We start from the raw sequence: 26,096 nt of genomic DNA, 5'->3' as shown, positions 1-26,096 counted from the left end.
TAGAAAAGTTGTTAGAAGGATCATGGCTTAAGCAATGCCTCTGAAAGCATCACTACCCACAGAAGCAAACTATCAAGACTTGGGCTTCTGCTTATAGAAATAAGAGACTGCCGTTACGACTAGAAGGTGGTGAAGGCAAGAAGGGGGCCTCACTCACACGCTCACTCAGATTTGGATTACTGTCTGCCATCTGTGAAATTGCATATTACATATTTTGCTAGGTGTAGTTATAAATTAATCATGTTTTACATTGTTGCTGTTTGTATTTCTGCTTTTATCACAAACTGATGATAAAACTAACCCTCTGTTTATCTCAAGTGACAATATGGGTCATATCCTGCTTTCAATTACACCTGCGTAAATTTGGAATAAAGTCTAGTGAGGTCGGTAAAGTTACTCCAAAATAAGTGAGCAGAATGTGGCCCACGTTGCACAAGATCCAGACAAGATTCAAGACAGGATCCACGGACAAGCATGTAGACATGTGAAGTATGTGTATTTTCAGTGCAGATATAGATTTCAATATGTTTTATTCCTCATTTTGAGGAATGCGAACAGCACCTTTACACACTGCACCATTTCAGCAGGGGATGCTATGGGCAACTTTCTCCAAATTTCATATTGACATTGACATGTACACACAATTTTCCCCCCAATATTGATTTCTGCAGAATCACTTACCTACAATGCAATCACACACATTAATTTTTAATTTTCAGTTTAATTAAATGCTTACATTTTTTTCTTCAAATTCAGGCAAACATTGATGCACAAGTTGTTTTAAATATATTTGGTCTTCTCCACATTGAAATGTTATCAATAATAAATGTAATTTAGTAACACGACAGAGAACATTTAACATTAATTTAAATCTTCAAATTTATGTCAAGTGTAATATTTACCAGCTAGATTTACGATAATACTTCTAAAGTGAATTTTACTAATAATGACAACATGTCTGTGTCTTGAGATTGGGAGTTATTCCTTCTGTCAGTGGAAAAACATCTCAAGAACAAGGAATCATATAGCGTTGCATATGTTAACAAAAATCTAGATTATATTCAATCAGTGTGACTCTTCTGAAGGGCTGTCATTGTATATGGAACCAATAACTAAGATGAGAAAAGCAGATACGAAAGACATTTTTGAAAATTAATTCTGAAAGGTATAGTGATAAATAATTAAATTAAATATTTCTTGTATCAAAACACAGTAAAGAAAATCTGTTGTCCTATGAAAGAGTCCTGTATTTTCAGTTCCTCTGCTGTACTTGACCACCTTCTAGTTCCATTGAATGAGAAGGCTTATTTAACACACCTTGCAGGAACACACGTTGGACATCCAAGGATGCTGTTTCATCTCATCTGGAAAACAAATGTATTCATTTGACTTTGGTACATTCTGTGGTGTGATTAATAGGCATGGTTTCACTTGTTTAAAAGTTTGTGATAAATCACTTTATAAAATGATAAAAACCCTCAACACTCTTTGTAGTGAAATTAAGCTATGCATCAACATTATGCTAGTATTCAAGTATACTGCAATCTACAACCACAAAATATTTTACCCCCTCAAAGAGCAGACATCACAAAAAGCAACATATAAGTCAAATTGGCTTAAGAGTGCATATGTATCCTCTTGAAGCAATTCAACACAAATTTTCTTTAGATGTGCAAAACTTCTCAATTTTGGAAGGAGACAGCTAATTCTTATTAAATGCTAACAGATTATTGCATTTTCACTTCACTTGCAGATGGAATGCATGCATTCTCTCAACTAGACTCATTGTAGGATAAGTAGAAATAAGAGTAATAGTGATTTATACTATTCAGGTATGACATCTTAGTCCTGTCACAATTTATCAAGAGTCTACCAGAAACGGGAATTAGTCAATCAATCAAATTTTTAGTCGCATGAATTTTCCTAGCTGATGTATGATAATCCTTATAGCCTAAATTTAAAATATTGCTTGTATTAGGTATTTTATAAGCCATTGTTTAAGTGGATGCAATGAAGAGATAAGGTAAGAATAGAGAGAGAGAGAGAGAAAAGCAGTCAATTCTTTTGCAGTCCTAATAATTACAGCCAAAAATCCAGGCGATTAGAATACCTAAAAGTAGATATCAATTTATATTTGTATAGATATAAAACATTTTTTTCATACCACACTATGCAGTCTTCTTGACTTACTCCCTAATTTCATGTGAAAAAAATACAATAATAATTTGATTCTTTGAAACTTAATGCTAAATGGCACATGGGATATTTTAATATTATCATACAGTTACTATGATAAAATGTTTATAAAGTTTTATTTAACACAGACCATGACCAGTATGTGTTATCTGTGGTTATGATTAATGGGTTGTCCACACATTCCACATTCTTTCTGCTTCATGCATCATCAGCAATTGCTAACATTCCATTCCTGAATCTGTCCTTGTTTAGTGTTACCTATTTTTTGCTGTGATATTGGTACCTGAGCCAGAAAAAGGAAAAAATAGCCTTGATGTTTCATAAGGTGCGCCACAGTTGTGAAATTTAATGGAAAAACCTTGATTTGAATATCAAGTTCCAACAAACAGGATATTGATCTACAGCTGTAAGTAGTATTGCATTTATCTCCATAACATACCTTAGAGTTGCATACACTGGAGTGTTAATCAGGTATTCCAAAGGGTGATTATAACCTGTCTCTTAATAACACAGTCACGCTCAGTGCTGCATATTCATGGCTCTCAGGTGACTTGGCCAATTGAATCTTTCCTTTTTGATTTATTTTCCCACTTAGTCTAGTGCTATATCTCACAGATGAAATCTCAGGGAGGGCCACAGATTGTTCTCCCCCACATTTGTGATCAGGATTTTCTGGTACATGGAACTAAGCAAGGTGTGAAACTATAGGGATTTTCTACTAGTTTCTGAAATACAAGCAGAATTTTATTCTGGTTAGAGAATGAGGGGCAAAATATTTAGAAGCAATGTTTTCAGTGCGAAGTAACAGGAGGGATTTAAGATGCACAAATGAATGTTCTTGGCTTAAGCAAAGAGGCACTGACAGATTTTTGAAAGCCATCACATAGGGTCCCACTCTCCTTTAAACAGCAATAACCCACTGTGAAGGGGAAAACTCACTGCCAGTGCTGCCTAGTGGTCAGGCAGGGTGTCTTCCTCCTGGGCACTCCCCTTTCTCACTACACCTCTTCCCTAAGGTGGTCTGTCCTTTCAGCAACTCAGCCCTCTGGCCAGGGCACACATTCAAGTCCACCCCCTTCAGGACACACATAAAGACTCCAATAATGTGGAAGTCTTCAGAAATTAGCAAGGGCTTGTCCCTTGAGACAAGGTCTTGGGGTCTGGACCCAGGGACCTTTGGGGTCTTCCCCAACTACATTCCCTGCTGAGGGACAGACATCTATCACTGTCACCTCTTTGGGTGCTGATGGGGGAGCCTGGTCCCACCCTTTACCACACCCCAATCCAGGGCCCAGTGGTAGGCAGCTAAGCCCTGTGCATTGAGGTGCTATGCAGCTGCCTCTCTGGATCACTTCCTACCAGTACCTCCTCTTCCCACAGGATAAAGTAAATAACTGAATATACAAATTAAGTTTCTAACCTTCAGAAGTCACCAGTCCCTCTTTTGCACACTTGGCCAAGTCAGTATCCTCAGGCAGCAGGAGCTCCTGTGAGACTTCCTTCCCAGGAATTCAGAGTGCACATCTGCTACTTCCCTTATCTGCCTGCCACTGAGCTACTCTGCTTCCCTTGTTAAGCTCAGCCTCTAGCTTGTGCAGGCTTTGAGGGTGTGATGGGGCATGGCTATCTGGGCCCAGAGGGCCTCCTTAATCCCTTCATCTCCTGCATGGTTTTGTATATTCCATTAGATCCACACAGGGGAGAAAATGCTCTGCTAGTTTCAGCCTCCAGTTTCTTACTCACTGTTCCATTGGAGGAGCGTGATGTGTCCCCACTACCGCTGGAAATACTTAGTTTTCTAACTGCTTACCTGATGAATATGGCAAGATTTGTTCTGGGAGGTCCAAAGTAGGCAAGGGACATTTATGCCAATGTGCATTGACTATGTTCTTCCACCTGGCTCCACTTGCTCTCATCTATCCCTAGACAAAACTGGTCCTGCATGAGCCAGGCTTTCAGGGGCTCTCATTCCTGGGTCTGTGCTAAAGGACAGCACAGAAGGCAAAGAAATCTCAGGCTGCATTAACTTGTGCTGTTTTCTCTCCATGTTCCAGTGGGTAAAATTCAAAGAATCTTTGTCTGGTCTCCTCCAACTCCATGGAGCTAAATCCCTAAAATGCTCCCAAGAGACTACTGCATGGGTCGTGCGGGAAGTATGCCTGCAACGATACTCCTCCCTGGACTGGAAAGGTACCTAAGCCCCCTATGAGAGGAAGCATGGTCTAGTGCTCAGGAGTCAGGACATCTGGGTTCTATTCCCAGCTCTGCCACAGACTTGGTGCAGCAGCTTGAACAAGTCACTTAACACCTCTGTGTTGCAGTTTCCCAACCTGCAAGATGTGGTGGTAACCCCTACCTCACCAGGGCATTGCGAGGGTCAGTTAATATTTGTAATGTGTTTTGATATGCCTAGATAACCAGTTCTATAAACATAGTGTTGACATTATTTGATTATTGTGTTACAGGCCAAAGCAGGGACAAATTTAAAGAGTCATGGCTTTGCATGTTAGAGAGAAGTAGTCCTCAGCATGTAGGGAACTGGCAGACACAAATCTAGTATTAAACATCTGGGATAGAAGCCCAGCATTTCCTCTGTGTGAGGGCTGATACAAACCTGAGCCATTATCCCAGATAATGGCATCTTGTAGGTACATGGAAGAGAGCAACTAAAATCCAGTTTGCCCAGGCAAGAAACCCTAGTCTGATATTTACCTGTGTCTGGCGCAGGTGAAAAATGTTTACTAATGAATTATCCAAGAGGAAAGTGCAGGCTGAGGGGTTCTATTACCTGTTGGACACTAGTCATACCATATTATGAACACTGAAAATTACAGGTAAATCCCAGATTATTTTCTTGGCTTGTCTAATGGATTCCTGCTATTCACCTGGGTATATGCCCTTTTCTGTGATTGCTTGAGGCCAAATTTGCAGCAGTGGGAGAGAGTGTATGTAATCCATACTGGTTCCAATAAAATATAGTAAAGTACCTTTCTAAGAATAGTTATAGAGCTCTTTGAAGATTCACTGTAGTACTTTCACCCTAACTTCATCAAAGGGACGGTAAAGTCAATATACTCCTTACTGGTGCTTCTGTAGGAAATGCAGCATATGACAAAGTACTGTAAGCAAAATGCAAACTACTCTGCAAACATATATAGGTCACTTTTTAATAACAGCTTAGGTGGAGCTTCTAAGTTTTCTTCCCAGGCTTTGAATTCATGGGACACAGATTCTGAAGTTGTAGGTTTCAGCAAGTCAAATGCTGACATCCTTCATGCTCTCAAATAGTAAGATATGCTACAAAGTAAAAACATGTGACAAAGACTAAAGAAAATAGTACCTAACTAAATGTTATGTTACTGTTTTAAGTTTGCCTACAAAAAAGTAAGTGGTAAGCTTCAAGCATTCTATCACCAAAATCTTTCTTTTCAAACAAATGCTTCTGTCAGAAGTGTCTTAATTTCTTATCAGAGAATTTCATCCACACAAGGAGCAATAAATAATTCATGTTGCTGGCTCTTTGTTGTGTGTCCCTGAACTGCATAGAGCTGGAAGGCTGACAGCTGTGTCAGGACAAGCACCAAAGATCTGACATGACAAGTGACTAACAAGTTTCTTTCAGTCTATAGTGAAAGAAGACAATGGCACAAAGTGCAAAAACGAAATCCTGAAACAAAATGAAACTGTTTCTTTCTCTTTACCTAAGTGTTTGCTATGAGCTTATTTCCAACCCATAACCTCTGGTCATTTTATAGTACTGCCCAGCCCCCTTTACTCCTCACATTCGCCTGGCCATTTACGCCTGTCCACGGATCAATATAAGCAATTCCTGGAGAAATACGATGTCTCCATGACAACCAAGCCACAAATTCTCAGTGGAAAGCAGTGAGACCAGTAGTGAAATCTCCAGAGATTTTCAGACCTACAAGGCAAGATGTCTTAAAATGCAGGAATGGGCAGAGAGAAAAGCCAGAGTAATTCATTCTTTATTAGCAGTTTAATGATGTCAGATGGACAGAATGAAACTCAGTTTTTAAGTTGAGATTCTTTTATCAACACACATTTTTCCCAATCAATATTCACCACTGGACAGTTTTACATCCTTTTCTTTATTTCACACACACATATGGTATGCAGAACTATATATTCTACATGCCCATCCAGGGCCAGGCGCATTCAGTCACCCAAAACAACTTAAAGGAAGGTTACAATTAATATCATCTTTAGGCAGAGGGAGTCCTAAATTAATTCTCACTTGAACCAGTTATGACTATAAACCTTTAATTAATTCTTTCTACCTTCTGTCCAAAATAGATAAAAAATGAGGCTGTACATTTGTTATCCGTAACAGTTCTAGAAAGGTTTGTGGACAGTTCCTGAAGAGCATAAGCCTTAAAGTACGGTACCATCAATGGTTTGGTATAACTGAAGTATGGAATTAAATGTTTCTCCTAACCCTGGTACCTATTATTTTTAAATCCAATGCTGCATTTTGCTGCGAAGTAGTAAGACCAAGCCAAAATGGTTTGAAAATAGGTGCAGATTTACAATTCACTGATTTCACTTATTCTAAAATATACCATTGCTCATTTCTGTGGAAAAGACGAAAAAAAAACATAGTTCAAATCAGGTACATGACAGCACTTCAACTCCCAAGGAATCTTGAAGGAGTGGAGTGCACTGAAATATAATCCCAGAGCCATGGGTCCTATCTGGGTTCTGAAATGACTTAGGGGACCTGACATGGATTTCAGACTGCACCCTTTCACTGAAAATTAAATCTCAGCAGCGCTCCTTGGGGAAGGATCAGGGGACTGTTGGCAGCTGCCCCCTGTCAGTGCAGGCTGCAAGATTTGGAAATCTCTTAACTAAGCTGACAGGCCACAGAGAGGATGAATCAAAAATATGATACACGGATCAGCACACAAAGATGCAAGAGGGTACACAGAAACTAGATAAAGCAGGAAAGGAAAATATCAAGTGAAAAAAAGATGTTTAACTCTTTCACTAAGGAATACTGTGTACACGTTACATACATGTTGGTATGTGGGCCAGACCCATACCTTGCTTACCTTTTTTTAAATTTAATCACATACTATGTTTTTAATCAGCCATAATTAGATGCACTTTACATTTAACTGCTCTCCCTTCAAATTCAATTAATATTATTACATATACCATATATAGATAGAGAAATAAGCAACATTAAGACAAAGTCCATAGCCATTAGAAGGGAATGCAGCTTATGTACATCACTGAAATTAATCATTTCAATGTTAAAAATCATTAATTGAAATAACTACTGTGAGTTGATTTGAAAATGGAATCAGGTTATAACACTGTCAATTTACTTTTCTCCAGACCTATAGCGTCCGAACGGCTACTTTATATTCAGCTATAATAGGGACAATCCTTCTAATTTTTCATAATCTTACTCTCCTTCAAAGGGTCAGACACTGTACATATATTAACTAAGCAGTTTAGTCTAAAACTAATTATAATGAACTAGTAGTGTCAGTTTTCTTTTTGGTCATAAAGCCTTTATCCTTTCTAGGACTTGAATGCTTGATGAAAGAGGAAAGGATAACAGCTCCACACTATGACCCCAGGAGGTGACCATTAATTTGACAATCCAGCTGCTAAAAAGGAAGCAGCATTACAATGTGCTTTATTTGATTGGCTCAAAAGCTGTGTCATACTTATCATTTGATACTCAGGGACTATTTTTGACGGGCTCTCACCTGGACTCTCGGACTCTTCCATGACACATCGGTCAGGCATATACTCAACTCCTTGGAAGTTTGCCGAATTTGAGCAGCTGTCATGTTTGCCCATGCTGACTGCAGCTATAAAGAAGGAAAAATAGGGTAGAAACTTGTAATATATTCACAGACAAAACACTTCTCTTCTTTGTTACAGTTCTTTCAACACTGAGGTAATTTTTTGCAAACAAATAATAAATTAAAAAAATAAAACAGAACCTCTTAAATATTTATGGCAGACACATAACAGTTAAACTCTATAGATGTGACTTTTTTTGGAGAGAAGTTTGAGGGATCAGCTTAAATGTGATCCCTTATTCGTTTTCCTTGCATAAGTCTGAAACAATAAAGTAAATTAGTAGTCTAACATAATGCTTTCTTCCTCCACCAAAAGAAACCAGTAAATGGAGTAAACAATCAATTAAAAGGTCTTGTAAATATTGGAGTCACACACTGGAGAGTGGAATTGTTTTATTTTGGTCTACATTAATATATTTTTTAAATGTGCTACATAAGACACATCAAATGTGATGCTATTATTCTACAATATTTATATTGTAACAGCATAAAAGGAGACTGAATTGTAGTTTGGAGATTATCTAATTAGGAAAACGTCTTTTTTATCTAATTGGTGAACATTTGTGATTCTGAAGATAAGAAACTACACTCAATGAGATCTGAATTTTAAAATTTGTTTATATACAATTTACCCTGAATATTCACATGGCTCCAATGAAAGTTTTCCTATACAGCAAATAAGCAAGAACTCTGTCCAGACAGTCACTGTCTTTGTCACAGCAAGTAAATGTTTCTGTATCATCTCTGCCCCAAGCTTTTGCTGATCAGAAAACATATATTACATTGGTAATAAAGGTTAATTACACAGTTAATGTAAAACTGTTCCACATTATTTCATGGAACATACACAGTTAAGGCTTGATCTAAGTCCATTTGAAGTCCTCAGTCCTTACCTTCATTGGTAACACTAGTAACTGGACTTGAATTTTTTTTTAATTGTATAACTAACTTAGGTCCTAATCCTGAAAATTGATTAATGCAGATAGACCCTTGCACCTGCATGCAGCCCCAAAGTAGGTGTTCTTCACAGACACCCTTAGGATTAGTTTTCAGGATCAGGGCTGTGGTCATGACTGTGTGCCAGTCAGCTTTTGCTGAATTTTGCAAGGTAAGTATGTGATATAAGAAGGGAATCCTCTCCAGGTAAACTTCAATGGACAGTCCCCAACATTAAAAGAAATCAGGTTTCTGCTCATTTCAAAAGAAACTGGTCCACATGACATACATGGTCCGTTTTTTTTTCTTCTGTGCTTGCACAGTACCTAGCATAATGGAGTCCTGGTCCCTGAATGGGACTCCTAACTGCTGCAATGATACAAATAATTAACAATAATAATGACCACATTGATGCCCTGCATTTTCCATCAGTCTATAACATTTGGACCCAATCCTGCAATCAGCTCTATTAGAATGGATCTCTGCATCCACATGGAGCCCAACGTAAGCCAAAAGTGCTCTAGATTCAATTGCAGGATTAGGGCCTTAAGTAAATAATATAGTAATGAAATATGTGACAATAATATAAAACCTTTCACCTGAAAAAAACCAACTTTCTCAATGAACTGTATGTCTGGGGCAGCGTCAAGATAGCAACCAATCAGTGTACAGCAACTTGCACAATGAAGAAGGGGCCAAGGATACCAGGAAAACTTCTAATATTACAAAAGGGTCTGTGGAATTATTAATATCCACACAAAGAAGAACTTTGTCTTTTTAGGTCCCTCTGAAAAAGAAGACACAATAAACTACATGGAACCCAGTGTATCTACATGGGAGAGTAAAGAAAGGGCCAAGTCAACTCTGAAGGGGAAGAATAGTCAATAATGAACAACAAATTGTCCACACAATGTCTTGTACACATGCAACAGAGGTAATTTGCAGGGAGGTGGGGAAGAATTGACCCCTGGGCAGAGAAGGCCAGGGTAAGGTCTATGTATCTTGTCAGTCTCACTTAAGGTCTCAAACTAAAGGGAGTACAGGCCACTAGCTAGCCCTCTGAACAGGTCTAAACACCAACTGTCAAACATTCACAAGAACAAAAAGCTCTTTGAGTGGCTATTCAAAATAGCAAATTGGAGAGAGGTACAAACTGTCAAACCATTCTGAATTCATGCAGAAGTTCATAGATGCTATTTTTTTGCAGTGTTCAACTAGCATGAATTCTGACCGAAATGCATAATTTCCTTCAGAAACATTATGCCAAAACCTGTATTTTACTGGCATATATTTTAAAAATTCCAAATTTCCATATTTTGATAAAATTGCTAATTACTTGAAATGGAAGCATTAGCTTTTTGATGCTTTTGTCTTAAGCATCTTTTCATGCAGTAAGAAATCAAGGAGTATAATGATAAATTGTTGCCCTGGAATACATTTTTGCCAAGGCAAAATGCACGTTTTGTTTTGTTATCTTAAATATGTATGTGTTTTTCAAATCCACTAACTGGGAATACAGCAAGTAGTTGTGAAGAGATGGATTCCTTGAAGTGTCCACAAGAAATATTTGTTAAGAAAAAAATAATGAGAAATTTAAGCTTACATGGTGGATTTTGAAAGAAAAGTTTTTGTGCCCAAAGTAGTGGAATGTTTTTCTAAAACAGCCCATCATATTAAATATTCTGGACTCTTTTGAGGCAAGTTATAGATTGGTTTGACAAGGTGGGTGAGATAACTTTTGTTGAACCAATTTCTGTTGGTAAGAGAGACAAGCTTTCCAGCTTACATAGAGCTCTTCTTCAGTTCTGGGAAACTAAGGGTATGTCTACATAGCTGACATTAAAGCACTGCCCCGGCAGTGCTTTAATGTTGGCTGTGTAGTCATGGCTCCAGCGCTGGGAAACAACTCTCCCAGTACTGTAACAAAACCATCTCCAAGAGGGAATAGCTACCAGTACTGGGAATGCCGTTCCCAGCATTGTCTACGCCAGGGGTCGGCAACCTTTGAGAAGTGGGATGCCAAGTTTTCATTTATTTACTTAATTTAAGGTTTCACATGCCAGTAATACATTTTACATTTCTGGGGGCCGGTAGATGGAACCCCAGTCTGGCAGCGGGGGCGGCAGATGGAACCCCAGACCGACAGCAGGCTGAGCCACTCAGCCTGCTGCTGTCTGGCTGTTCCGTTTGCCGGCACATGCCAGACAGGATCCCGGCCACTGGCTCCACTCAACCCACTGCTGGCCCTGGGTTCCGTCCATCTAGGCCGGCAGCAGGCTGAGTGGGGCTGGCAGCCGGGACCCTGGCTGGCAGCAGAGTGCCACTAAAAATCAGCTTGTGTGCCGCAGATTGCTGATCTCAGGTCTAGACTGCCACTTTACAGAGCTGAAACTTGAATTGCTCAGGAGGCTGTTTTTTCACACCCCTGAGTGAAGAAAGTTTCAGCGCTGTAAGTGGCAGTGTAGACAAGGCCTAACGCAGGGCTTGTCTTCACATACAGTGCTAAAGCAGCTACTGTAGCACTTTAGTGAAGACACTACAGACGCTGACAGGGGAGCTTCTTCCGTCAGTGTAGTTAATCCACCTCCCCAAGAAGTCACAGTTTTGTTGACAGGAGAAGTTCTCCTGTTGACATAGCACTGTCTACATGGGGGGTTAGGTGAGTAGTATACGTCCATTGAAGGGTGTGGATTTTTCACACCCCCGAACAATGGTGTTTTTATATATATAGGTTTGTAGTTTAGATCTGTACTCAAGAGTGTCGCAACTAAATACAAGGTGGAACAGAATGTTTAGCATAAGTAAACACATTTTCAAGGGATCATTCAAGGTAAAGTGGCCTATTAACAAGGGTTTGTTAGTGGGTTATAGATAATAAGTCATAAATCCAGTGTCTGTTCAATCCAGGACTTTTAGTGTCTAGCTAAACTATGAATTTAAGCTCCCAGGTTCGTCGTTTGTTGTGCAGGTTTCTTTCCTTTCCTCCTTATGACTGGAGGGGTGTTAACAAGCCACTTTACCTTGAGTGGTCCCTTGAAATATGTGTTAACTACTTATGCTAAATAATCTGTTCCATCTTGTAGTTAGCTGTGACACTCTGACACAGGGCATGTCTACACTACAAAATTAAATTGACCTAACTTATGTTGCCATACAGCCGCAGCAGTAATTAAATCACTTGTGCATGTTTACATTTTGCTCCCTGTGTTGGTGAGGTGTGTCCCTACCAGGAGCGTTTGTACTGATTGTACTGTCAATGTGGGGCAATGCGGGATGGTTTCTGAAAGCCAGTAACAGTCAATGTAAGCAATGCAGTGTCTACGTTGACACTGTATCAACCTAACTACATTAACATTGACTATGCCTCTCATGGAGGTGGAGTTGTTAAGTCAGCATAGTGAGGCAGTTATGTTGGCGGGAGTTAAATTTTAGCGTAGACACTTACATAGTTAGGTTGGAATAAGCTGCCTTGTATCGATCAGGCTTGAGTAAAAGTTCTGTGTAAGCTTGAAAGCTTGTCTCTCTCACCCACTGAAGTTGGTCCAATAAAAGATATTACCTCACCCTCCTTGTCTCTCTAATATCCTGGAACTGACATAGCTACAACAAAACTGTATATATAGACTGGGTTGTTAGTTATATACATGTGAATCTGAAAGTTAGAGCTGCTCAGAAAAGCATTAAAAAGTTTCAAATATGCAATATTGTGGTGACAAGGGAACCTCTCACAGCAACTGCCTCCCAGCAGAGAATGAAAAAAAACCCCTCCCAACCTCCGCCCCTCAAAAAAGTCTAACAATGACCACTAATTCTGGCCCATCCTCAAATCCTAATGGGTTCCTGGTGCAGCTCATGACTCTCCATAGGGCAGGTGGGCTCTATTTTCAGTTGGTAGTCTGCTTCAGATGAGGTGTTACTAGCCCTCTAAGAAGCCACTTAGTGATCTAGGTTTTGCTTGGGTTTTGGCCTAGGCCTGCAGTGATTATTAGAGACTGACTTTGTATAATATTTCATCCAGATAAGATGATACCACTTCTGTGACAGAAAATACTGACTTGTAGTTTAGCCCAAAATGTGATGTGATATTGAGTCACATTTCACACTTCTGAGTCACAGTTCCTTTGAAATTTCTCTTTGGGGAATTATACTGCAGGGGGAGGGGAGTATACAGTGTAGGGCAATTACTATACACTCTCATGTTCAGTCATCTCAGATAGCCAAAACATAGGGGAGGTAAAGCCATGGCTTTCTTGGGGGGAATATTGGTATAGCAGCCCCCACCCTGATCCCAAGACTTGTGATCCAGGTAATCAGGGAGATCAGATGTGTGGGGCATTACCAAGGGGTGGGTCATAATTCAGTCCTTTTTCATTTTGTATATATGTGTTAGTCACATGTGCAAATTAGGCCTGCAATTTTACAAATGTGTTTGCCTGGACAACTGTGTCCCTGCCTATGGAGAAATAGTAGCAGAATTTAAAATCATTTGAGATCAATATGAATAAACCAACATTAGTATTGCCAACCCCAAATATTCAAAAATTATGAGATCCAAAAATGAGATTTGACTTAAAAATCTTGAGATTTTTTTTTAATAAAATCAGAAGTTCTTTTTATTTTTCTTCTTGTTTTTGAGCCTTTATTCTTAGTGTTTTCAAGCATTTTTCCACATGCATCACTAGAACTTTTTTTTTTTAGGAAAACTCAGACTCTTGTGGAATCTCATGACTCTCAGAGCTCTGGCTTTAAGAAAAACACCAATAACATGAGACTCTCAGGCAATTCATGAGAGTTGGCAACATTGTGAACGTAAATGTAGACGAATAATCACAGCATGTAATTTAGAGTCATAATTTAAACTACACAATTACTGTATGTACTGTACTAATAAAGAGTTTCAAATCTAATTCCGAAAAATCATTGTCACATAAGGAAGGTATTAATAAAAAAATCATTAATAGATCAAACAGCCTGCAGACTTTGTGTATCTCTGCCTAGTCAGTGATAGAGAAGTACACAAATCTCACCAGATAAAACTCAGATATACCCCACAGTACCCTAGTTAAATTACATAATGATAATATCAGAACTTTTTTTTTTAAAATATCACATATTTTGTGCACAATTTGAAGTGGAATGTTCCTTACAAAAAATCTTCTAAAAGACAAATGAACAAAGGGAATTGAAAAGTTAAAAATAAGAAATGAACGCTCTGGCCCAAATAAAGAGTGAAAGTCAGAACAGTATTAGGTAACACTGGAGAAAGTGCAGCAAGTTAAAATCTTACAACTGACACTATTTACCCTATTTTAAAATATCCTTGTTGCAGGAAAAGAGGGTTTATTATAAAATATCAACAAACTGAAAAGATTCTTTGTAAGGTTCTGGTACCTAAAAGGAACTATAATCTTTCCCACAACATTGATGGTCATTTATTCTTCTTAGCATATGCGCAATGTGCCTGAGGTGGCATGTGACCAGGAATCATCACCAAATATGGCACGCTGGTTGGATCATTAGCTTGCCCAGCTTGGCTAGGTCCTGACAGTGTGTGCAATGTGAACAATCTGATCCTCATTCACAGGAAGACCCCTTTGCCCTGCTCTGGCAGTACAAAGGGGCCTTAAAGTAAGTTTAAACTATATTTATGCCCACTTTAAAGCCACCTTACATTGCCAGAGTGGCATAAAGAGGCTTTAATAAAAATGAGGCTCAAAATCAACAGGGTCTGAGAGAAAGTTAGTAAACAAAGGGAGAGGTTTTGATAAAATCATTATAGTGATATTTTATTTCCACTCTATTAGCTGTAACGTTACTACATGAATAGGACCAACATCAATTTTGCCACAAAACTGAACTAAGAATAAATGAACACATTCTGTAAATGGCACATAAAAACTTTGAGGTTCATGAGAGCTAAGGTTGCTAGGTGTCCATTCGGCGGCAGAGTGCGGCTAAGGCAGGCTCCCTACCTGGCTCCACGCAGCTCCCCAGAAGCGGTCAACGGGAGCTGCAGGGGCAGTGCCTGCAGGTGGAGGCGGCGCGCAGAGCTACCTGGCCACCCCTCCACTTAGGAACTGAAGGACATGTTTCTGTTTCAGGGGGCCGAGGTAAGTACCGCTGGGAGCCCTCACCCCCTCCTGCGCCCCAACTCCCTGTCCCAACCCTAAGCCCATACACCGCACCCCCTCCCACGTCCCAATCCCCCGTCCCAGCCCTGAGCCCCCTCTCACACCCAAACTGCCTCCTGGAGTCTGCACCTTGCATCCCCAGCACCACAACTCCCTGCCCCAGCCCTGAGCCCCCTCCCATAGCCTGCACCCCACACCCCAATCCCATCCCAGCCCTAAGCCCCCTCCCACACCCAAACTCCCTCCTGGAGCCTGCAGCCCGCACCCCCTTCACCCCAATCCCTGTCCAAGCCCTGAGCACCCTCCCAGAGCCCGCACCCCAAACCTCCTCCTGTGCCCCAACCCCCTGCCCCAGCTCAGAACCTTCTCCTGTACTCCGAACCACTCGGACCCAGCCCAGGGCCCCTTCCTGCACCCCAACCCCCCCATCCCCAGCCCCAGCCCAGAGCCCGTACTCCCAGCCAGTGCCCTCACTCCTCCTCCTTGCACCTCAACCCCCTGCCCCAGCCCAGATCCCCCTCCTCCACCCTGAACCCCTCATTTCTGGCCCCCTCCTAGAGCCTACACCCCCAGCCGAAGCCCTCACCCCCTCCTGTTCCCAACCCCCTGCCCCAGCCCAGTGAAAATGAGCAAGTGAGTGAGGGTGGGGGAGAGTGAGTGACAGAGGGAGGGGGGATGGAGTGAGTGCGGGCATGGCCTTGGGGTGGAGGGGGAAGGGGTGGTGCCTCGGGGAAGGGTTGGGGCAAGGGTTTTCAGTTTTGTGTGATTAGAATGTTGGCAACTCTAATGAGAGCGACTAGAAAAATCTTCATTTTACAGGATCAAAACTTGCAAATTTTAATGAAAAAAATTTGCTATTTTTCAACCTCCTAACAAGTAGTTACAATATGGTTAGTGAAGTCAGTTGCCCATGACATTACATCAAAGGGCCCGCCAGGCAGGAAAATGTCACAAACCTTAGTATGAAATCCATATTTGATTGGCTTGGTGCCTTGAATAGCACAAGCATGTAGTATAATCCTTATCTAAATTGAAACTTTATGTAAATAGTTTCATATTATTTCAATATTACAAACTCAAATCACAAAAAAACAAAGTACTTAAAGACCCCACAGATACCTTGTGTGAAAGACACTTTTCAGAGATGAGCAGTACTTTGGAGATATGCTGCAGGAATCAATCCCTGTCATTTCCATCTATCCTCAGTTTAAACTCTGAAAAGCCTTACTAGATTCTGGTTGGAAACACCAGATAGTGAAGTAAATATACCTTTGATCTCCATACAGATTCTCAAAAAATGGGATATGGAGAAGAAGAGGCTTTTCATTGTATAGGTAAATAACCTGATCATGGTTTCATTTTGATTTTTAATAAGGCTACGTGTATTAATGATTTAAAGAGAGATGATAAAAATCAGTGGAGAAATCTACAAGAAACTTGCCATCCTAGAACAAACAGGTGCAAAAACAAAAATTACCCTTCAGTCAAAAGAGAGGGAAGCTAGCCTGTGTGACTAAAGAACTAAAAGATTTATAAATGATATTAAGGTTTGAAACATAGGATACAGCAACCTAAATATGAGTAAAGTCTGTAGTTGACCAAAAAGGGAAGGGGTAGGGAATGGGTTTCTTCAGTAAACAAGTTGAAAAAAACCTGTTAGATGACACTAGTACAGGAATATGCAAGGACTACAACCTTTTACTATGCTGCACCTAGGAGGCCAGGTGCAAAGGTGGGGAACAAAAGCTAGTATCTTATCCTGAAATCCTATCCAATAGGTGTCAATCTCAAGAGAGAAGATTACTGCATGTCTCATAATATTAGTGAAAAACTGTACCAAATATCTGCAGTTTTCTACAAAATCATTTTGAAACAGGATATCCACACAGGAAAGCACAAATATCCTTATTCCATATGGTACACCCTGCAGCGCACTGTGGCAGGATGCAGAACTACAGAAAATGGGAAGAGGATTCATAAAAATGGGAAAGGCATGATTAAAAATGGGAAAGGCAGATACCCACCTTCTGCCCCTCAAAACTGCACAGTGTTCTCATGTGGAGATGAGGGAGACATAATCATCTGGAGGGGCATTAGGGAGACATAGATCATGTCCCTATATGATGTTGCACCAGTTTGTTCTACTATGGTGTAACATCAGTGACACCTCTGTACCTTGTGTACACTGCAGGAAGGCAGCTGGATGAAGTTGTCAGGGGAACCAGACAAGAGCAGCAAAGCAGGGAAAGGAAACATACTGCCTGGGAAGTGGCCTGGGAGGAGTGTAGATGGCTGGCCATCTGTGGGAAGTGTCACTATTGTTCCTTTAGAATTAATGAGCCAGGTTATACAGGGGCTCTCCTTGGCCCCCATTTTCTTTCCCACAGAAACTGCACAGAGTCCTCCAGGTGTGCTCTCACTGAAGCTTCACCAATATCACCACAGTTCCCCATGCTCCCACCTGTTTACATTGTTTGCCAAGGTTTAGGCCCTCTCAGCAGGAACTGAGGAGAACAGAGGTCTCCCTACCCTAGCCCTCTGTGTGACTAGCCTCAGCTAGCCCTGTTCCCCTCTTCTCCTCTCTCTCTGTACTTCCTTCCTGTTCCTCTTGTTATCAGGCCTGGGCTGATGGAGTGAACTGCGTTCTTATCCCACCCAGCCCACTAGCCTGATTGAATCATTACGCCCCAGTCAGCTTCTCCTAGTGGGAGGCAGGGACTAATTAGCTTCCAAGTGATCAGAGTGCAGGGTCACATGCTCACTCCCTGTACTGTCACACATGTCCTTTGCTGTTTGGTGCTGCAGCTGCTGCCACCCTTAGGACGATGTGGAAGAAGCAAAGATGATGGATTTTTAGCAGTAATACCTCTACTCTCACTTTTTTAGTCTGGAAGACAGAATTGTGTTAGGGTGTATAAACCCCGCACTGGTGTCAAAGGGGTTAAAGAGCTGCTGTGGATGGGGCTGGCCCCGACTCTGAAGCCTCTATAATTATGTCAGGGGCAGAGTAAAGGTTTAAAAGCAGGCAGTCCCAGATGATTGTTGGGCAGTTCTGGGGGACAGCAAACAGCAGATCTACACTAAAACTCCTGTTTATGCAGATGGAGGCACCCTATGGATTTTGCAGTGCCCAGACAGCAGGAGCGCCCATCAGTCATCCAAGAACCATGACAGGGATATGGACCGCTGGTTCAAAATTCATCTTAGTAACAGGAAACATCAGTTTTAGGCTAATTACTGAATTTTGGTGTCATTTTCTGAAAAATTCACTGATTTATGTAGTTGGAATTTAACTGAGAACAGCCAGTTGTTATTTTACAGTAATTAAATATCAGATTGGCACAGTTTTCATTACCCTTTTCTTAAAAAAATAAAAGGACAGATTGAAGAATTAATCTGTACAGTCCCTTAAATTAGGATTCTACAGTAAATGTAGCCACATATGGCAGTTGGCATCACTTAAATAAACTAGTATAGAATGAGTCCATCTGGAAACTAAATGGAACTAAAGCAACAAAGTTACTAGCACTGAGCTAGGACAAAACATCAGCAGTTATACTGCAGGGCACAATCCTGAACTGGTGGAGAGAGAGACTCGAATAGATAATCTAACAGGCCTTTTCTTTGTCTAATTTCTACAGTTATGACCAAACATATTAAATAGATGCATAGTACTGCTCCTACCTCCTGCTTGCCCAGAAAATCTGTGTAAAAAGCAGGCCAGGAGGAATCTCTGCTTATTAGCCATTAGTTCTTCCCATTTATGGATCACAAACTTGGCAATACAAGACTTAAGTCTTCCAAAATGAAATTACGTCTTGACTGTGAGGCAAAAATATTACATTTTAGCTGGTCCATAGAACATAATACAGGTGAATCTGACACTAGCTTCCTAATGCGTGTGACAAGAAGGTATCCTAACACTTTGGAAACAGATGATCAAATCTGAACAGAGTAATATAAAAATTATTCATGGTATCAGACCTCAGCACTATGTGGTTATCATTAACTTGCCTCATACACTTAAAAATGCATAAATACTATGCCATGTACCTGGTGCAGCCAGGGTCACTTCACTTAGCAAGGACTCATTTATTGTCAATGACATGGCAGAAACATATGACTTCCCCTGCACGCAATGAAGTTATGGGCACATCAGGTAGACAGCCCACCCCACACTGAGTGAATGAAGACTAAAATGTAATGCAAATAGTATTTTTTCCTTCTAAAAGTACTACAGCAGATTTAAAATCTTTATATATTTTAAAAAGCCATGTCTTTGAGGACAGCACTTTCCCGAGATGGTGAAACAGGAATTTTCTGTGATTCTTTCCCTAATACTCTTTGAAGTTTTATTCATCCAGAGGGACTTCCTTATTTCTCTCAACTAGATATACAAGCATGTAATGAATTATGCTTTAAAAGGATGTCCCATTTTTGTTTCATTAGTGCAATGAAACAGTCATTCAGTTTTTAAAGCAATTGACTTGAGCTTAGTTGTGATTTACACCAGTACCTGTCCACATACTGTATATACTATAAATAATAAAACACCTTACTAGTAAAATTTGTCTCTAGATTCTGCTATAGAAAATGGAATACTTTCACATAAAATCTTCCACAGCATTTCTTGCAAAGCACTGCAGTACAAACATCACTGAACTTTGTAAAGGGGAAAAAAATCAAGGAAGAAGTAAGCCCTCTTTAATTGTTTTTTTTAATCAGACATTGCTTTTATTTCCTGGCTTCCTTTCTTTCCTGCAAAAATTGTTAGTACTCGTTTTCACTAAATATAGTGCAGAATTAAATTACTCAATCTGTCCTTGTTTATATCTATCTCCCTATTCCTCCCCCCCCGCCCCGAAAAGATCAATGAGCGGCAGTAGAAATCAACTTTTTATGGGAAGTGGAGGTACTAGTAGTTTTTAATTTTTGTTACTATATACAGCAATTGCTATGATTTTCATAGTCAAACAGAATTCCATTCATTTCAGCACTGGAATCAAGGGGGAGATATTGTATGTGTAATTATCCATCAGCATATAAATACTTTTTGTAAAACAAACAAATAAACCAAAAGCCACTCATAACTTGACATTATAAAATCTGAATATTGTCAAAATATTTCAGAAAACTTGATATACTTAGGATTCAGCACATTACAATATGTATTAACTTGAGTCAAAACCTTTGTAGCTTAGATTCTGTTTTACTCCATTGGTGCAGAAGAATCCTAATCACACAGAAGCCAAAGTGTTTGGTTTAAAAAACTGTATCATGACATTGAGTTATATTCCTTTGCACCATGTAAACATTATAATTTGCATACTCTTCCCTCCTTTTAATCTACGATCCTACAAGCTAAACTCATGAAAAATAAATTTGGGGAGACTGCCTTGATTAACCTCTCTTGACCAGGTTATTATTATTTTGCATTATGACCTTCAAGATGTATTACTGATAGGAAGGTAAAGCCAACAGCAGCACAGCATGAATCTGCTGAATGGCTCCTGTATGAAAATGGAAGTACTTATTTACCAGATATTTCTTTTATGTTCCCTACTGCTAAAATGTTATCTGACTTTAAAAGATGTTCAGTCCTATTGTAAGTAATAAGAAAACTCAAGCACTATGGTACAGTATATTGAAGAGTTTCACTTGCCGGTCAAACAGACATTATTCCAAGAAACTAATGTTGTATAGGACTGCTTCCTGGTGGCTGAGATCTCCGATTGGCAAAAGACAGTGGACTTTTCAGTCAGCAAGCTAGTTACCGATGGATGTGGCTCAAGGCTGACACACAGATTGACTGGTTCACACTAATTTACTTCACACAGATTCCATTTATCTCCTAGAAGATCCCCTGGCAGCAGCTTATAATGGCATATCCTAGGATGCCTGCCTGCATGCGTTTTTAAAGCGGCAGAGCTTGATGAATCTAAGTCCAGAAAACAGTTCACAGATTGAGGACTAGGTGCAATCAAAAAACATCAAGTAGCACAGCTGGGACTTGCTAGCTTGCTTGACTGGTTTGAGCAGCTGAGCATTAACTACGCTTGCTTTCCTGCTGGCAGCCCTGTGTCACTAGGACAAATCGGAGCACCACTCGAAAGGAAAAAAAAAAAAAAGAAAGAAAAGAAAGAAAGAAAGAAAGGAAAGTATGGGCTCACACAAAGTAATATGCACAGCTGCAGGAATAACTCATTGGAACATTTAACTTTTAATCTTTAAAAGTTCCAGGATTCTAAACTAGCTAATACTTTATTTAGCAAGTTTTAAAGTTAAAATGTTGAGCAATTGCTTTTGGTTATTCAAACAGTACTTAAGTAAAAACCTGGAAGAAGCTGAAATAGTTTCCATTGATTTTTTTCTGTTTTTAGACAAAACCATTTACCATCTGATAACAGATGCACAGAGAATAACAGACACCAATATACTGAATTTAACATTATAACAAGATGAGGTACAGGTCAATGAAATCCCTCCAATTCCCCAAATATAGAATAATTGACTTTGGTATATACTGAGAGTCCTAGAAGCACAGAATTATAGAATATTATTTTTAAAATGACTGAAAATGTAGGTTTGCATTGCAGCTCACTAAATGCAGATGAACAGGAGACGATTCTTTAAAGACCCTTGTCAGAAATCAAGCAAAAATTAACATTATTAGACAATAGTATTTGACAGCAAGTGTATTGCAGGAGATCTAAAGCACATTTAGTACTGATGAGGTTAAAGACTTGGCTGTAGTGTTAGTTGATGAAAAAGTAGGATTAAGGCTTTAGTATGAGTCTTGACATGATCATGTTGTCTGCCTGCTGTCTTAAGCTTCGAAAAACAGCTAGGATCATCTTCTTATAAGCTCCAACTCAAAGATGTTTAAGCAGTTCCCAATCCAATTAAACAGAGGTAAATATAAGGAAGGGTCCTACTGAGTCCAATCATCTTATTTTTAAATGAAAAACAGCATAATTGCAGGTTACACAACTCCTTAATCTCACTTTAAACCTAATAGACTGCTGTCTTATGTTGCACATGGCAGGCCCAGTTAGCCTAAGCTTTTTATATTGGTGTGCTTAATTTTTGGTCATTATCCTTTATTATGTTACTTGTAATCCTAAAAGCCTATGATTGTGTCTAGATATTTGGTAAGGATTGTACCCGGATATACAGGGATTCATCTTCTAAGAATAATGGATTAGCTGAATTGTACTGTATGACTAATATAGAGTTCTCCAGTGTACTACAGTGCAGTTTGTAATTTGCCAAGTTCCTTTAATTGCTGCCTCTTTTTTGTCCCTCTCCTCTAAGCAAAACTGCATTCGTGAATAGTAGCAATGCTGCTTTAGGAACCTAAGCTATCCATGACATTTGAAAAAACAACTATGACAGGAACTTCAGAAATAATTGCTAAATACAGTTACCTGCTTACTAAAATCCTCAGAATAATTAATTGAAGAGATGGAAATCCTATTTTACAGGGGCAGTGACATCTTAAATTTAAATGAGTGTCTCTCCGTCACACATAGTCTCAGTTAATTTCTGAATTTATAGCTCTAGGCCACTTATCTCCCACAGTTAAAAGAGTTTGGGGGCACAAACGTGTGATCGTATAGTGCATTTGTCCAGGTGTGTATTTTAACAGTGATTTCACCTAATATTATACAAGCATAAATCCATGTGTGTAATCCTCCTTCCCTATCATATAAATATGTACCAGGACATTCTCTGAGGACGCTGTGAGGGCCAAGGAAAATCTCATCAGGGACTATTTCAAATACCAGTTCCTCATGTCCATAAAAGCTCAGAGGAAATTTAAATGATCTGGAGCGAACTGTTTGAGGTAGCTGTGTTACATTATGCATGATTTTTGACTGCACAGTATTTAATTAACGATTTTCAATTACATGTTAAGTTTTGTAGTGAACTGGTGTTTAAGGCAGTGTACTACTATCTAACATATTTTATGTTTGTTTCCAACTCTTTCTGAAGTAGATGTGCCCTCCCAGTGTAAATGGAAATGTCTTTTAAACAAGTGGGTCCTGATTCTGCATTCAGTTAAGCCAGTGTAAATCTGGGATAAATCTATTGATGACCCATCCACACTATTTACCTCTCTGTTGTGTTGCATGACAACACCTTTTGTTCAGTCACTAACAAAATAGCATAGGCCACATTCTGTTCTCAATTCTAGTGGTGCAACTGAGAACAGAATGAGGTTTATGCTGTTGTGTAAATGACTGAACAAAACGTGTTCCCATGCCTAAACAACAGAGACGTAAATCGTGGAGATGATGGGCCATTAATGGAACTATCCCACTGATTAATTTGGCCTCTTTTATTTTAGTGATGCCAAAGAGGAAGACAAAACTTTGGGGAGCAGATCATCTGCCCTCTGTAAATACCACAGTATACAGAGCCCCTAAACCAATCGAGTGTTCTCTCATCCCAACAGGATAACATTCTTAACTGCTTAACAGATCATATAAGAAATAGGCTCTGACTAGAACACTAGATATGAGCTCTATCAAGCTTTGGGGATCTTTGAGAACTGGAACCTTATCTTGCCCTTATTTGCAAGATGCATCTGTACAAAGACAATGGGTCTCAATCCTTTTGAACTTTGGGCGAGTTTGAATACAAGATCTGGACATAAACACTGAGCGAAGATTACAGTAATAAATGATAAACCACGAGTCATGTGGTCCCAGCAATGATAGACTGTGGATGAGATACAGTCCATGGACAAAACCATATTGGAGCCCTCTAAGGGAGAAAGCAGCTAAAGAGAATGCTGCCAAAAATGTTGGCAGGGTGGAAAAACTGGATGTGAGGAAGCTTAATAAGTAACCGCTTTCCCCACAACTGGTGATGATCCATAGGTGAAATCTGTGGACCATTAGTGCTGCTGGAGGTAGCATTAGGGTATATATGGTTTTACAAAAGGTAGATCGTGCCAAACCAACTTGATCTCCTTCTTTGAGAAGGTAACAGATTTTTAAGACAAAGGAACACTGGGATCTAATTACTGATTTCATAAGGCATTTGATATGTTTCACATGGGCGAATTATCAAGCTAAATTGGAAAAAGGGGACGTAATAAAATTGAAAGTGACTAAAGAACTGGTTAAATGGAGACTACAACAGTCGTACTGAAAGGTGAATTGTCCAGGCTGAAAAAGGTTACTATGGATTCCCTCACGGATCGTTTGGGACAATCTTATTAATCTTTTTATTACTGACCTTGCAACAAAAAATGGATGTCTAATAAAGTCTGCATGATGACAGCAAAGCTGAGAGGTATTGCTAAATACAGAAAAGGACCAGGGATATCCTACAGGAAATCTGAATGACCTGTTAAACGAGTCAAGTAATAGATGAAATTAATACTGAAAAGTGGGATAATAACAAGAATTTGGTTAATAAATAGGACACATCAATTGAATAACAGAGGAGAGAAGGACTCAGAGTATTGTTGATCACAGGACACTAGAACTGCCCAATGTACACGGCGATTAAAAAAGCTAATGCGGTCTTGGGGATTCCATCAGGCGAGGTATTTCCAGTAAAGATAAAAGCGAGTGTAATACTGTTATAGTAAGGGCACTGGTGAGACTCATCTGAATAGTGGTGGCAGTTCTGGCCCTCCATGTTGAAGAAGGAACAAAATTCAAACTAGAACAGTACAGGAAGGCACTAGGATGATCCAAGAAGAAAACTTGTCTATAAAAGGAGACCTGAAAAGCTGGCTTGTTTAGCAACCAAAAAGCTGAGGGAGATCGATTGCTCTTTATAAAATAATCAGAGGGATAAATATCAGGAGGGAAGGAATATTAAGCCTTAGTACCAATGTGAATAAAAGCCAAATGGATATAGAACGACCTAAGGAAGTTTAGACCTGAAATTAGCCAAAGGTTTCTAACCATTAGAAAGTAAGTCTGGAACAGCCTTGCAATAAGGAGTAAGTGAGAGCAAAAACATATCTGGCTTCAAACTAAGCTGAGTAAATTATGGAGGGGATGTATGATGGATATGCTAATTTTGCAATTAATTGATCTGATTATTACAGGTAAATAGCCCCATGGTCTGTGATGGGATGTTGGATGGGGTGGGATCTGAGTTACTATAGAGAATTCTTTCCTGGGTGCTGGCTGGTGAGTCTTGCCCACATGCTCAGGGTTTAACTGATTGCCATATTTGGGGTCAGGAAGGAATTTTCCTCCAGGAAAGATTAGCAGAGTTTTTCGCCTTCCTCTGCAGCGTGGGGCATGGGTCACTTGCTGAAGGATTCTCTGCACCTTGAGGACTTCAAACCATGATTTGAGGACTTCAATAACTCAGACATAGGTTAGGGGTTTGTTACAGGAGTGAGTGGGTGAGATTCTGTGGCCTGTGTTGTGCAGGTCAGACTAGACAATGAAAATGGACCCTTCTGACCTTAAAGTCTATGAGTCTATGAGTCTACATTACCTGCCGGATCGGCGGGTACTGATCGATCTATCGGGGATTGATGTATCGCGTCTTGTCTAGATGCAATACATTGATCCCCGAACGAGGTCACTGTTGACCCCAGAACTCCACCAGGGCAAGAGGCTGATGCGGAGTCGACAGGGGAGCGGTGGCTGTCGATCCTGCACCGTGAGGATGTGAAGTAAGTGATTCTAAGTCGATCTAAGATACATCGACTTCAGCTACGCTATTCTCATAGCTGAAGTTGTGTATCTTAGATCGATCCCCACCCCCACCCCCAGTGCAGACCAGGCCTTAGTTCCTGCTGATTCTCTCTGTGGAATCATGGGGCACAGCTCAGTGTTAATAAATTAACCCCTACACAGAAAGGGAAACTCTGGGCCAAGACTATTATAATGGCAGTGCCTTAAATTATCAACTTTTTGCCAGAGAGGTTTATGGAATCCTGTAGAATCTTGGCAACATTTTGTTCAAAGCAATAAGGACCCTGTGTGGGGCCCACAGTTTAAATTCACATTTG

At 40.0% G+C, this 26,096-nt stretch overlaps 1 protein-coding gene across 1 annotated transcript in view; it reads right to left on the bottom strand.

Annotated features, from left to right (window-relative positions):
- Positions 1 to 718: 718 nt before the first annotated feature.
- Positions 719 to 26,096, bottom strand: part of WDR72 (WD repeat domain 72) — a 192,491-nt gene continuing 167,113 nt past the window's right edge. The window contains exons 19-20 of the mRNA XM_032796694.2: positions 7,938 to 8,042; positions 719 to 1,364 (exon numbers count right to left, since the gene is read on the bottom strand). Coding sequence (XP_032652585.1) covers positions 1,309 to 1,364; positions 7,938 to 8,042 — 161 coding nt within the window. The 3' untranslated portion in view covers positions 719 to 1,308. The remainder of the gene's footprint in view (positions 1,365 to 7,937; positions 8,043 to 26,096) is intronic.

The sequence above is a fragment of the Chelonoidis abingdonii genome, chromosome 9 (assembly GCF_003597395.2).
Source record: "Chelonoidis abingdonii isolate Lonesome George chromosome 9, CheloAbing_2.0, whole genome shotgun sequence".
Taxonomy (NCBI): Eukaryota; Metazoa; Chordata; order Testudines; family Testudinidae; genus Chelonoidis; species Chelonoidis abingdonii.
The sequence above is the reverse complement of the archived record's forward strand: the minus strand, read 5'-3'. Positions and strand labels throughout refer to the sequence as shown.